The 15,144-nt window shown below is 42.8% G+C and overlaps 1 protein-coding gene across 1 annotated transcript in view; it reads left to right on the plus strand.

The window, feature by feature from the left end:
* The window catches only part of FLT1 (fms related receptor tyrosine kinase 1), a 108,621-nt gene that overhangs the window by 66,429 nt on the left and 27,048 nt on the right, over nt 1-15,144 (plus strand). Inside the window, exons 13-16 of the mRNA XM_086881684.1 lie at nt 1,271-1,561; nt 6,350-6,496; nt 8,361-8,492; nt 14,690-14,796. Of these exons, the coding sequence (XP_086737810.1) occupies nt 1,271-1,561; nt 6,350-6,496; nt 8,361-8,492; nt 14,690-14,796 (677 nt within the window). The remainder of the gene's footprint in view (nt 1-1,270; nt 1,562-6,349; nt 6,497-8,360; nt 8,493-14,689; nt 14,797-15,144) is intronic.

Genomic DNA, 15,144 nt, shown 5'->3' on the forward strand with positions numbered 1-15,144 from the left:
AGCATTGAGCCGTTCATGATCTAAGAAACAAGAAAAGAAGGTATAACTCTCCCTTATGAAAGAAGAAGCCATTCTTAGGATTTCAAGTCAAGTTTACAGCCAAGTGCCGTAGCAATTAGTAGTGAAAGAACAATTGAAAATGGCCACAGTCGATGTCACTTGACCGAGAAGAAGGAAATGACTTTATCAGAATATTGGCTACAAATAAACCAAGAGAGGTTGCATTCTAGGAGTAAAACTTGGAAGTGCTTTCTCTCAGGAACTCACTCCTACTTTCACTGAGGTCAGTGGTGTAAGTGCCTCTCTGGAGGGATGAGCCCCAGGTGGAGGCAGCTGGAGGCAGCTGACACCACCACAGCTCTGCACCACTCCCCAGGTGGAGGAAGTTGCAAGTGACATTAAATAAACTGCAAACAGGACCTTTTCAAGTAGGACTTTCTTCGTTGTTGGCTAAGCGACTCCTGCCTGAACCATCTTCTATGAAGTGAAAACTTAACCCATGTCTGCACATGTAGTAAATTGTTAATGCAATGATCCTTGTTTTCTCTCAGGTGAAAATATCTCTCACCTGTGTTAATGCCAAGCGACCTAAAAATAGTATCTTCATCCTTGTGCTGCCCACACGCACAGCTGGCCACCCAGGGCAGAGGGTACTGCTTCTGCTTACCTCTTGGGGGGCTGGTAGGCTTTAAATGTGGGGAGGTTAAACACCTCTGTTCCGAGAGAAATCTCAGGCATGTGATCACAGATGTTGCAATTTCTCAGGACATGAACATTTTTAAGAAGTAGACATACTTTATCTGAATACTTGTGAATAACACGAAAACAGTATGATGTATGATGAAATGCAGTATTTTTATACTGCCCTCTTGAGAATTCTTTTCTCTTATGAAGTTCACAAGCTGGAGCTGTGATCAGAATATTCCTCCTTTTTCATAGTCCCACTGAGCTGTCTTTAAATAATTCTGCTTTTGGTACTTTGCCCCAGTCTGTCTTAACTTGGCACAACGTTTATACAAATGTATTACTTCCAAGAGCAACTTCAGTTTACACCAGCTGACATCTGAGGGCAAGTGTATCATAGCTCCAAGACAAATTATAAGAATAGCTGGAGCTTGAGTGTATGAAAGGAAAGATTACAGGCCTGAGCAGGAAGACAACAACATTGATTAGTTCAAAGACTTCCTGATAAAGGGGAAAATATATGCTGTGTTAATTTTGGCTCATAAGTTCCATATAAACTAAAAAGTGTTCTTGATTTTTTTGACAGATGTACCAAGCGGATTCCATATTAGTTTGGAAAAAATGCCCATTGAAGGAGAGAATTTGGTATTGTCCTGTTCGGCCAACAAATTCCTGTACAAAGACATTGCTTGGATTTTACCTAGGACAGTCAACAATCAGACGAAAGCAAGGAAATCTCACAACAGGGAGTACTCCATCACCCTCACTCTGACCATCAAAAACGTTTCCCTGGCGCACTCAGGCACCTATGCCTGCCGAGCAAGGAACATATACACGGGGAAAGAAGTGCTTCAAAAGAAAGACGTTACAATCAGAGGTGAGCACTGCAACAAAAAGGCTGTTTACTCTCGGATCCTCAAATATAAAAGCACAAGGAATGATTGTACAACACAAAGCAATGTAAAACATTAAAGGACTCATTAAAAAACAGTAAGAGATGTCTCATATCATCTTGATTTTTTTTATTGCTGTTGCTACATTTCAAGCCCTGAGGTGGTGCTCGTTTCCCCATGGGTTGGAAATAGGAGGAATAGCAAACAAAATCCTAACGCGTGAGCTTCCAGTTGAGTTCAGACGGGTGTTTTCTGCTTTGAAAAGGCACAACGAAGCTGGGGTTTGGAAGATCCCCTGTGCTACATTTTACATGTCGTTATTTTTTTCTCTTGCTGTCTCCTTCTGAGCAATAAGGAAAACTTTGGATCAATCTTTTCTTCCGCTTTGATATCAGCCTCATCAAAAGTGTCAAAGCTGAATAAACTGATTAACTTTAAAAACTGCTGTTTTCAGTCAACAATGGACATTTAATAAGCTAACTTGAATGTGCAGAATGAGCACAATTCAGTTTGAGATTGACTGGACTACATATTTTTTATTTTAATCTGATCTTGATGGACTTATAAATATTACCTGCTGAGCAAGTTCTAATACTTATTTATTTGAAATTATTTTCTACACTAAAGTACATTAATCTTAAAAAAGTATCTTCTAAAAGAAGTATGCAGGGAAGAAATAAAAATGTTGATATAATGCACAGACCTATCATATCATTTATAATAATGATGATTTACAACTGACAGACATGAATCATGTTTCTCCAAATAAATCCAGGTAGACTTCCAGTTGCTGTGTTGGTCAATTTTTAAAGTCAGTTCTGCACTAATGTTAAAAACTACTGATAAAAGTGTGAGTGTTGCTTCTGGCCTGAAGATTCAGGAGTTTGTAATGTTGTAATTATTTTATTAAATGAGGAATGTTACACTAACATGACTGACAAGGTTTTAGCCAGCACGGTTAGTTAATACATTTTTAAAATACGAATTCAAAATTGAAGCCATTAAAGATATTCATTGCTTTTGGTATGCAAATGACAATTGGATTTATTATGTGGATTAAGAACCAGCAAAACTGCTGAAGGACAATTAAGGGCAACCTAAGAATTCCTTGTGAGCATTTCCCCTTTTCTTTTCTTTTGTCATGATTTTGCTATGAGATGTTTCTGTGTGCTATAAATTCTGTATAAGGAAGAAGTTGCTATTTTTAATAGATCTGATAACTTTATTTTTTTACAATACATAGCTTTTATTATTTTTTTGTTACATTTATGATCGATCATTTATATAGCATTTACATAAGCCATAACAAAACAGACCACAATGACCAAAATAGCTACAGCAAAGGAACAAAGTGGCTGTGCTTTTAAAATAGAGGGTGACAACATGACAGTTTCTTTGCGCTTGGGAACTCACCAGACTATTTCCTCCTTTAGGTATCAAGACCGTGTCCCACGGCTAAACTTGCTTTTCACGTGGGAATTGCTTTTGTCAAGTGTGAAAGGGTAAACAATAGCATTTCCCCATAATGCCAGTTTCATGGAGCCTAAAATGCTTAGAAAACAATTGATAACCTGGAAGTTGTCAGAGTAAAGAAAAGAATAATCATTTATATCTTGAAATGTCACCTATAGCCTGCTTGTATACAGTAACTCTTTTGTTCATTATTAGCGTGATGCCTTCCAGAAACAATGCATTCTTGCAAAGGGATCAGGCTCTCTTTTTTTTCCTAAAACATGCCTAAAATGCAAGTGAAGTCGTTGGTGACTGCTTAAAAATGGAGCAAGCGCACTCTTTAGCATTTGCAATTGTTCAGAAGAGCTACAATACAGAATCCCCTATTTTCCTAGGGTATTTTGTGGGAAGACATTTGATGGCAAGGTGGGCGGTGATGACAGGACATTATGAATTTTCCATGGCCCTGGGAGCCTATGCATGATGATTTGTAGCAGCCAGTTGCCAGGCAATATGAGCTTGGGTCAAAAAAAAAAAAAGAGATGTGGCAATTAGACTGTTCTTGTGTGAAATTGTCGTGCATTGCAATGATGTATGTCACTGCTGAGTGGAGGGTCCCACCAGCCTGGTCTCAACCAGCACCCAGAGGGCCACGCTGTGCAAGGATGTCATAACATCCCAAGGTGGCTGTCCGTGTTGGAGGGCACAGAGAAAGCTCGCTGGAAACCTTTGAGGAAAGCAGCTCTTGGTGGCAGGATAAAAACTACTGATGTCACTTTTGATGTCTTCGGATGACTGGAGAATCTCATGGGTTTGGGGGGTTTCTCTGCCTTCTGTTGTGTAATATATTGTTTAGGGAGAAAGGTGTGAATTATATTTCTTCTTTTTTTTATTTTTTTTTCAGTGTTTAAAATAAAGCTTGTATTTATATTTTTGTACTGATTAATAAAAAGTGAACAGACAACATAATCATAACAAAGGGCAAAAATGGATGGAATGCAAATGTAAACCCAAAAATTAACTAATTGTAATTTTTTCCCTTTGTTTGCTTTTAAAAATGTAAATTTCCCCTCCCTACTATCCCAGATCAGACAAGTACTCTGATCAATGTCTTCTTCTCCCCTCTGTGACCCCCCTGTCACTCCCCTGGGCCAAATTCTGCCTACAATGAAGTTCCTCAGAGTAACTGAGAGCAGAGTTTGGCCAGCAAAGCAGCATTTGTGAGCAAGCGTAAAGGCTGGGGTCAGTTCTGGGGGGCTACCCTGGGTGCTGAGCCCCACACTGTGCTGGTGGCCAGGCTAGCCCCTTGGCTTTGGAGTGAGCAGAGAGGGACATTGGAAACTGTCCCCCTTGGCTTCACTGCAAAAATGAATGGGAGAAAACAGGTGGTTTGCAAAAGAGAATAATCCTCAGGTTGACCAAGTCCTTGAAAAAGCAGCTGATTGTAGCAGAGAAATTATTGAAAGTATGTGAATGATGACTTAGGTTTTAAGCAAAAAAGTTTTTCCTAATATGAAATTCCATCTTTAGTGTATGGCTATAAACAAATTAAAATTAATCACAACTCACAGAACGTGTGATTTGCCTTTGTTGTGTCATCTTGTCTGCCTTCATTTTGGATGTCTGGGCTGGGGTGTCTGTCAGGGACTGCTGGTAAATGTGGAGTTCTATTCAGCAGGTGTGTGTGGACATGCCTCAGACCATACCTGTTCATAGTGTTGTGAAAAATGAGAACTGAACAAAAAATTGAGATGAGGTATCAAGGAGAAGAGGGAGTCTTCTTGGCTGCAAGGCAAATATAGTTGACTATGTCATTGTGTAGGTATGTGATGAAGAATTTATAGTGTTTCTCATAAGCAATGCTGTTTGGGAAGAGAGAACAAATTGTCTACCAGGCTGTAAACAACAAATATCATTGCCTGTGGAAATTACTGGCTTACAGCTCAGAAAAGCCCAAAAGCCATAGTCATTGCACAGTCATGACTGTGTTGGAATTAATTTCAAGGAGTAACGGCAAAGATAACCCACTTTAAAAGTGTTTTTAGTGCTGTGGGGCTCATGCACACAGCATAAGCTCGTGGTACATAGGGGTATAATATTTCTGGAGTTTTTACTTATGGCTGGTAACAGAATAATTATGAAGATGGAAATGTCTGATGGCTAGTTTTTCTGTAAGGATAAAGAATAATCTTCCGAACTCAGAATATCAGAAATTCAGCTGATTCTGAACTTGGTGTATTGGCATCTGTTTCAGCTTGAAAGAAAATATTTGTACATAGTTGATTTCTGCTTCTTTTTGTTTTGTTTCATATTGGGAATGCGTATATTACCGTGTTAGTAATTGCTGATCCTGGGAAGGGAAGCCTTGAAGGGAAAGATTGTGAATAATTGGGGAATTTGAGGGAATCTGCAGAGCATTTCCATCTGTGACACTGCTCAGGAGCTCCCTGAATTCTCTGTCACTGCTTTAAATGGACCAAAATACCAAAAATAATTATGTGAGAGTTGCAAATGTGAATGAAAGATGTTGCCATATAATGTGCATAAACGCTGTAAATATCTTGACCTTTGTTAGAACAGCCTTCAGCACTGTATGAAATAAGGGAAGGAGTGGCAAAACGATCATGAGATATTTTGTTTCTTTCAGGGATGACTATAGCATTATGTTTGTACTGTGTTTTTGAAATGCTGTGGTGTGGTTTGGCCAGGCCTGGTTATGTTGAGCCAAAATCGTGAAACGCAAAAGTGGAATAATTTATGAAGACATTGGTACAATTCTTCTGTGCTCATGGTTACTGGCTTTTGATTCTGTGAGTTTACTGAATATGATTTGTAACTGTACTCTTTAAAGTAAGTAAATTATCTAAGTCACATTCATGGATATATATCATGGTGTACAGAGCTGCAAAGTGCTATCAGCAACACAGAGATACTCTGCTACAAGGGTGTCCTGGTGGTTCTTCAGATCTTTGGTGTCACAGGTTGTTTCTTTTGATGATGAGAAGCTGAGCTTTCATAGAAAATCATTGCCTTTGATATAAACAAGCGTGGTTGGTCATGGAACTGAGAAAATCTTTTGAACACTGTCCTCGTTGGGTCTTCACTGGTCACCATAACATGCCATGGCTGAGTAATGGGAGTTCTCTGCACACACCAAACCCTCCTGAGCAAAGTAGAACAGTAAATAAAATCTGTGAAAAATGAGCTTGGTAGAACAGCTGTAGCAGCCTCTAACAAAGAGAATAAAATGAGTGTAGGGGAGATAATTAAATCCCCACCATTACAAGAATGTAAAACAAAGGTGTTGTTTTGTCTTATAGCTCAAGAGGCACCAGCCCTGCTGCGGCAGCTTACGGATCAGACAGTGAACGCCAGTAACTCTGCCATGTTGGAGTGCCAGGTTCGTGGTATTCCTGAGCCCCAGATATCCTGGTTTAAAAACCATGAGGAAATACAGCAAGAACCAGGTGAGAGCTTTGTGTACTCACCTACCTCTTACAGCAGGCTTTTTATTTACCCATCTGCCTTAGCCATTTGCAGAGTCATTGGCACCAGTACCTACATGTAAGGAAGGCAGTCAGCCAGTAACCCAGGTGCTCCAGGTTATTCTGTCTCACTCCAAAACATGAGCCAGGCTGGAGATCTAGACACAACAGGTCTCTGTGGAATTGGTGAAAAAATTTTCATCTTACAAGAGTCATCTCCAGAGAAACATATTTCCCTCCATTTGTTATAGAGGGAGCTCAAGGATCAGGTATCTTGGCCAGCAGATAACTAGGCAAGAGAAAACCAAGCTCTCGTGATATGTATGGAAGTACCAGTGGTAGTCTGTGATCAGGCACTGAAAGTCTGTTCATGAGTCAAAAGCTATCCAGGAGACTAAATCCTTGTCTGGAGTGTCCAAAAGCCAAATGAATCTACTGGCGGCAGAGGATTCAGGTGTCATGCAACAGAAAGCAGCAGCTTCCCAGGTGACCTGTTGCAACAACAGGAAAACTTTGGGAGCTGTTTACTGCTGTTTCTGGAATGTGGCTTCAAAGATCAGCTACGGCTAAATGTCCAGCTGCTGGCACCACAGTCATGGAAGTGTTCCTTGGATGCTTCAGATGGAAATTAATGACGGAGGAAAAGGCAAAACCTTTGTCATGGGAATTCATGCACATCTGGTTCAGAAGCACACACTGAGACAGAATTAAAACACTCAGCAAAAACGTTAAAGGAGATTTGATCCATAGAAACTTGAATTTAAAGTGTAGAATTTAACTTCTACAGAACATTTTAGAAAGTTTGTAGTTATGGTTGTGTCCTGAGTTATTGGAAATTACTATAGCATGAATAAAAACAACTGGAAAAAAATTCTGAGGATTTTTCCAACTGAGTAATAAACCTGTGCAGACTTACAGCCCAGGCACTAAGCTTCACCTAGAGACAGATTCCATGAATCTTTAAAGTGATCACATCGCTGTAGTGTGCATTAATAGCACTATATTCCAAGATGAATGTTATGTGTCTAACTTGGGTGTAATGCAATAGATACTATTAGGAGCCAGGGAAATGTTTCCAGAGGGTAGGTCAGAGCACTTCAGTTAGGTGCCTGAAATAGATGGTGGGAACACATTTAGATGGGACTGTTGTTCTGATGGAGCCAAACATAAGTGTGTACTTGTCTCCACATTTCCTGGCTAGAAGGTGCCCTAGCAGCAGTCCTGAGGTCAAATCTGCTCCCTGCCTCTTCCTTGCTTCTTGGAGTATTGTCCAGGCTGGCTTCTGGGTTGACCTAGCTGGAATAAACAAGATGTTTAAAACTTCAGGTAACTCCTGTGTTTTAGGGTACTCCTCATGGGAATTCTCTTTGCACTATCCGGAGCCCCTTTGCAAAGCAGCCCATCGTTCCATGCCACATGGGCAGGGGAGATTTGGGGCAAGTCTGCTGCCCATAGGGACAGTCTGAATGGCTTTTGAAAGGGCTCTAAGCTTGAGCTGCCTCTGGGGCAGATCTGGGCCCTTAAGTGCAGTAATCAGATTATCCTTTCTCCAAAAGCTGCAGACATGCTAAAGTGCTCACCTGGATGAAAGCATAGGCACAGTGCTGTCAACATAATCAGTACTAAGTACTTCCAAGGCTTAGGCTGTGCTTTTTGACTCACACAAGTGTTTTGTAAACACTGATTTCCAAGAGACTCACAAGATGTCCAAATGTCTTTGGCTTTCCTGCAGATAACATTGTGGCTCAGATTTCTTTTGAGAAGAGCTTGAAGCAGATATTACACAAGGGCCAGCTCTTGTTTATATCCTGGCTCCCCTCTCATTGCAAAATATTTCATTTCACAGGAATAATTTTAGGGCCCGGAAGCCGAATGCTGGTTATTGAAAGAGTGAAAGAGGAGGATGAAGGACTTTACCAGTGTATAGCCACCAACCTGAAAGGGTCCGTGGAGAGTGCCGCGTATGTCACAGTACAAGGTAAAGCACCACACTAAATGGGAAGAGCAAGCCCTCCAGAGTGATGTTCTTAGGCTGGAAAGACAGGGGTATGACCTGGCACTCATCTGGTGATCTCTGAAGCAATTTGAAGGAAGTTCTAGCAAGGGAAGCGTACCAGGTTGGAAAGGAAGCCCAGCAGGAAATGCTAACTCAGAGTGTGTTTACACTGACCTAAAAAGAAGAATTGCTTCAACCCAACAAAGATCAGGTCAGGGTAGAAGACAAATGTAAATTTAGTATCAGCAAAACAAACAAAAAACAGAGTATGTAACACTCTTTTACCCACACATTTTCCATTTCAGGTTAATTCCGTAGAAATTAGAGGACTGGGATATTCTCATTTATTTATTTCCTATGTAAAGTGAACTGCCAAATCAGACTGGAATATTTTAGCCTAGCAGTAGCTACATATGCAAAGGTACTACTACAAAGCAATTTGATCTAGTTATTTCTGTGACCATTACTTGAGTTGTCTTGCTAGTCATTTAAATGTCCAGCATTGCTCTGCCTTCTGACAATCTCAACTCATGCCTGTGGCAGTCATTTCTATCAATTAATTTTACATTGAATAAAAATAAAGTTTATTAAGTGACCTTTCATTTTCATTGAGTACCATTTTGGCTCATGAATTATGAGATTAGAGAAGAAGGTTGACATTCTCCATATAAGCCAGTGTCATGCATGTATTCAATTTCACATAATCTATTCTACTGACCTGGTGTTAAGTAGTCCTAGATGCATTTAGTTGCTCCTTATAGAACATAATTAGAATATCATCAGACCTCTTAGGCAGAGATTATATGTTTGTGGACGTTCTCATATAATTGTTAAATGTGTCTGAATACTTCTCAGTATTGATTTTTTGCCATGAGTGTGTTACCAGTCGGAGTTAATGGTAATGATACAATGATGTTTTTGCTTTAAAAGGTCAGGGATAATTATATGCACTTGTGGGCTGGCCTAAGCGGTGAAATTGAGGAGTTAAAATACCTATCCCCTTATGAGTAATTATAGAATCATAGAATGATCTGGGTTAGAAGGATCCTCAAATATCCTATAGCTCCAGCCTGGTCTAGTGGAAGGCAGGAACATCTCCATCAGACTGAGTCTCTCAAAGCTCCCTCCAACCCAGCCTTGAGAACTTCCAAGGATGCGGCATGCAGAACTTCCCTGGGAAACCTGTGCCAGGGCCTCATCACCCTCAGAATAAAAAAAATTCTTCCTGATATCTAATCTAAGCCTGTCCTCTTTCAGTGTGAAACCATTCTCCCTCATTCTCCTTTGTCCTGTTGCTCCATGCCCTTGGAAGAAGTGACTCCCCAGCTCTCTATTAAACACCCTTTAAGTAATGGAAGGCTGCCAAAAGGTCTCCCTGGAGCCTTCTCCTCTCCAGGCTGAATGAATTCCAGCTGTCCCAACATGTCTTCATAGGAGAGGTGCTTCAGCCCTCTGGTCATCTTTGTGGCCATCCTCTGGACTTGCTCTGAAAGATCCACATCGTTCTTACGTTGGAGGCCCCAACATAACAGCTGGGTGCAGCACTCCAGATGGGGTCTCACAGCACTAGAGTAGAGTAGAGTAGAGTAGAGTAGAGTAGAGTAGAGTAGAGTAGAGTAGAGTAGAGTAGAGAGGCAGAATCAGCTCTCTCTGAGTGCCTTGGTAATGCTAAGGGATTTACAGCTGCTGTAACAGCTAAATGAGTAACTTGTGCCAGCCGCTTGCTGTCCAAATCATCCCACTAATCATAGTTCTGGACAGTGTAATTCATTATTGTATTGATTTTTAACATAATTGAAGCTTGGCTGTTTATTGCAACCACAAACATTCTGTCAGATGGCTTCTAGGAAGTCATATATCCTAGTCCAGAGGAGAGGAAGGAGAGCAGCCAGGAAGGCTTCTTCTGTGGTTACGTGTCCTGAGGGACCACAAGCAATGTTCTTGTACGACTTCTACGGGAGCAGGAGATGAAGACTAGCACATTAAAATTTATGGCTTTGAGACTGGATGATAAAAAGAGAGACAGTTTTTCTTATCTACTATGACCAAGGAAAATGCCTTTCCACTCTTTTCCTACTACATGAAGGGATGTCACTAGAGGCTTTTTTTACTCGTTCATACACTGCTCTGGAGTGTCTGTCCTTCTCACAGGAAATGGTAGCCTCCCACCTCATCCCTGAGCCTGGAGGGAAAAGATCAGGGCTTGAATGTGGGGCTTTGTCTAAGCCTTGCCACTTTCTTGTCTCTCTGAGAAACACAGGCCCTGTGCCTGCTGCTGTGAGCACCAAAGCCTCTCCTCTGTCCCAGGACTCTCGGAACATGGGGCTGCAGATCAAAGGGAACAGAGCAGCGCCTCATGTCGATGGCCACGTTTAGCAGATTGGAAGAGTAGTTTGTGAATGAGTCAGGAAGGAAACTGTCTGCTCTCTTTATTTCCTCTGAAAAAACATTCTTATACTGACAGATAAAACAATGTGTTATTTTTGTGTCCGAGATGGATGAATGGATGGTGAATCAAAGGGCCATTTTTAAATAATTGCAGGCTGTGTTTGGTTTGGAAGCAGAGGTTGCTGGGCTGTCTGTGGAGCAGAAGGGCCATGTCTATGGGCATGTCAGAGCAATCTCTCTTGGCTGAGAAACCAAAGAGGCAGCAAATCTGCAAGGGCAGAATAGAAACAGCAAACGGCCGCCAGAGCACCCAGCAGGTGGAGCGGACTGTACCCCTAAAAGTCTGGGGAGAAATGCTGCTGGGCATGTGGGGAACACAGACTCTTGGGTAGCTTTTTTTGGGGGGGTCAACATGCCTGCAGAATTGCCATGAAAGCCATTTCCTGCTTCCCCTACTGAGGACCCTCACAGCCCCAGGGACACAGTTAGTTGTAGAGGTGCTGCTTTGAAGGAGATGTGTTGATAAAGGAAGGGGCACTTTTTACAGCTCATGCTCGCTGAAATATGGCCATATAACAAGCAAAGGAATACAGCAATGTGCCCTGCCTTAAAGCTGTTGTTTGATAACTTAATGTGAATCCTGTTGATGAAAAGAAAAACATCTCATTTATTCATTGAACTATTCTGACACTATGAAAATGGTGCTAGCTTTTAAAATAACTTTTATTTAAATTACTTCTTTTAAATAACTTTTCCTTCTGTCTGTCTGTCTGTCTATCTATCTATCTATCTATCTATCTATCTATCTATCTCCCTACCTACCTACCTACCTACCTACCTACCTACCTACCTAACCTTTCTGACTTTGTTTCTCAAAAAGTTGTGGTGCCTTTTGAGTCATGCTGAAGTCATCAGGAACTTTTTCATGAAGTTTAACTGGAATTGCCACAGCTACTAAAGGAAGTTCAGCCTGGGTTATGACTTCTGTTTGCAAGATTTTAAAGGTGGACATCAGGGGACTCACTAAGACTCCTGTTACCTCAGAAGTCCACTAAAGGGGGTTGGAATGGGGTCCTGGTCATCAACAGTTCAACCTTGGTTCAAACGATGGTCTGGCTAAGTTCTGACAGTCTCTGAGGATGGACATTGCTCAGCATCTCTGAGCACCCATCCCAGTGCTGCAGTGCTGTGACTGTGAGATCACATGGATTAAGCTGGGTAGATCCCTTTGGGAGGGATGCTTTAGGAGCAGCAGATTAGTGCTGTTGCTCCAGGCATTGCTTTGTCCCTGGATAACACCTGAGCTGCACTGCAATGTTTAGGTGTTTGGAGCTGAAATCCTAGTGAGAAAGCCCACACCAGCCAAAGGCTTGAGCTGGTAGCTGGAGGGATCAGCAGATTAATCCAGGCTCTCATCCTGGCATACTTGAGCAGTTCTGGTGGCTTCTGTTGCTACTGAGAGAAGCTGCTGCTGGTGGCACTACTTCACTCTCCCCCTCCTCACCTCTCTGCAGTCCTGCAGACATGGGGTTGTGCAGGGGGGCTTTTGGAGGGGCTCTGGAGGAGAGAGGGGGCTGCTGCTTGGGGCAGAGTCAGGCAGATGGGACAGAGCTGCACACAGGAAAAAGTCTCTGTCTAATGAGATGTCTGGTGAGTAAAGGCCTGGGATGGGGGTGTGAGGGGATGCCTGAAATCTTCACCTACCAGGCAGAGAGAGGGATTTAGTACTGATTACAGCTTCACCAAACTCTGCTAATCCTAAAGCCTCTTCTGCGCGCTTCTGCCAGTTCTGCCTCAAATGAAACCTTTTTCTACCCAGCTGAGAGACACTTGGAGAGCTCTGACTTCAAGGCTTGTAGCATGACTAGGACTCTGGCATTTGATAACCCAGCCCAGCTGGAGAAATGCTTTCTGGTTGCCTACATTTGCTCAAACATTTCAAAGACAGCACCTTTGCATCTCCTTGCTGACTCTTGGTCAGCTACTGTAGCGGTTAGAGGGTTGCTGTCTTCCACCCCAGGCCTGGCTGTACTTCATGGGTGCTCCTTGTCCTGCCATATGAAGCTGTGGCAATTGCTGAATAAATATCAGAAACTATTATCTGCCATCTATCCGCAGGAGTGCTGCTCAGAAGCGAGAGGAGACTATCTGTGTGTAAAAGGACATGCTGATGCCAGAGAACAGGCAAGCTGTGTCAGGCTGTACTATTTATGTTATCACTACGTTCCACATCTAAATCACAAATATTAAAAAAATACTTGTGAAAAAAGAACTCTCTTGGTATTTCTGGAGACTATTGTTTCTCCATTCGTAGTTGCAGCCATGCTTTTCCTCAATGAGCTTTATTCTCAAAGCTCCAGAATGGACATGCCAGGGAAATCTTAAATATGGGGCATGAATACAAATCTGATTATCATTTTTAGGGAGGGAAGACATTGTGCTAATTACTCAACACATCTTCTGAACAAAGCTTTTGTAGCCTTTTGCCTAAAACCAGCAGCACATCCCACTGGATTACCCAGTAAACCCACCAGTGAGACACAATAATACCTTTTTCATTTATCAGGAGTAACAACCGAGCTGCCAGGCTCTGAAACTCTGCAAGTGCAGTTGGCAAAACTACTGTGAAATCATGTTCAGAATTACTCTTCCTTGTCCTCTTGTTTACCCTCTCTAGAGGTTATATCAGAATAAGAGGCAGGATATGATGGTTCTTTTTGCATTTTCTACCAATCAGATGGAAAACATATTGTGGGAAGTGTGGGATTTTGACGCGATCACAGGATTTGCAAAACAAACTGCTCTGAAACTATTTTACAAATCCCTAAATAGCAGTCTGAAGTGAGTTTTATTTTGGCTTTTTAAAAGATCTCTCAGTGGGCTCTAACACTTTCCAGATTTCTAATGTTCATGTTTTCTTGCTGCTTCATTTTCAGTTGTTGTCGGTTTTGTTTCTCCCTTTCTGTGCTTAATCTGTTCCCTGGTTTCTGGAGCTCTCCCAGCTCCCTGCCACCCGGGTTCTGTGGGTGCCCCTGGGAAAGGAGGGGTCCCGTGTTCCCTCAGGAAGCCTGGCCATGTGCTGCTGGTGTGACTGGCAGGAGACCTGAGGGCACAGCGCCTGCCAGGGGAGCAGTGGATTGGAGGGAGTGCCCTGGGTTTCTGCCCAGTGGGAATGAGGCTCAAGACCCCGGTACTATGCTGGGTATGATCTGAGCCCCCAGGTGACAGATCAGATCCAAGCCATGGGAAGAAGAGCTCACAGACTCCTGCTGGCAGCACCATGAGCCTCCCAGAGAATCCCCCAGTGATGGTTTTGGTGAGGGCTGGACGGTTTACAGCATGTCTGGGGTGGAGGTGCGGGCTGCAGAGTTCAGCCATCAGCAGGGAAGAGCTCTCTGAGAAGCAGATAAGGAAAGGCATCAGGTCCTGGACAGCAAACCCAAGCAGCAGCACAGCAGTGTGCCCTGGGTCACACTTGGAGTCACACCTACACCAGCACAAGCCCTCTCAGGAGCTTCTGCACATTAGCAGCAGCTCTCACACCACAGTACAGCCTGTGGGAAAGGCCCAGCAGAGCCATCCCCTCTGTGCAGCCTTGTCCTCTCCTGAGGCTGCAGCAGACCTTTCTTTTTGGCTCTGTGAGCCAGTCCAAACAGAGATTAATACCCCATTGAAAAGAGCAGGTCCTTCCTGGTATTTTATTTTAATAGCAATAAAAAAAAAAACAACCCAACATGAAGTGCCCTTGGTTTTCAGGTCATTTTCTAATGTTTCCCACTTGATTTTCCCAGGCATACCGGAGAGGTCAAACCTGGAGCTGATAACTCTGACCTGTACCTGTGTGGCTGCGACACTCTTCTGGCTCCTGTTGACCCTCTTCATTCGCAAGCTGAGGAGGGTAAGAACAGACAGGGATCTCCCTGTAGCACCTGCCTCTCCTTGGCAGCCCTTTGCTCATGTCAGAAAATTTTCCCAGGCTGATGGGATTGCCAAGTCTACCAAAGAAACATTCTGTTTCACTTTCACAGCACCAAGTCTGCCAGAGTTCAAGGAGTGTTTGGACAACACTCTCAGGGACATGGCATGACCTTTGGGGCTGCCCTGTACAGGGCCAGGAATTGAACTTTGATGGTCCTTGCAGGTCTCTTCCAGCTCAGAATATCCTATGATTCTATGGTTCTTTGATACTGGTCACCCTTGCTCCTGGTGCAATAACCAGGCTGCTGATGGATGCTGGAGAACTGTG

Source organism: Cyanistes caeruleus, chromosome 3 (assembly GCF_971803275.1).
Source record: "Cyanistes caeruleus chromosome 3, bCyaCae1.hap1.1, whole genome shotgun sequence".
Lineage (NCBI taxonomy): Eukaryota > Metazoa > Chordata > Aves > Passeriformes > Paridae > Cyanistes > Cyanistes caeruleus.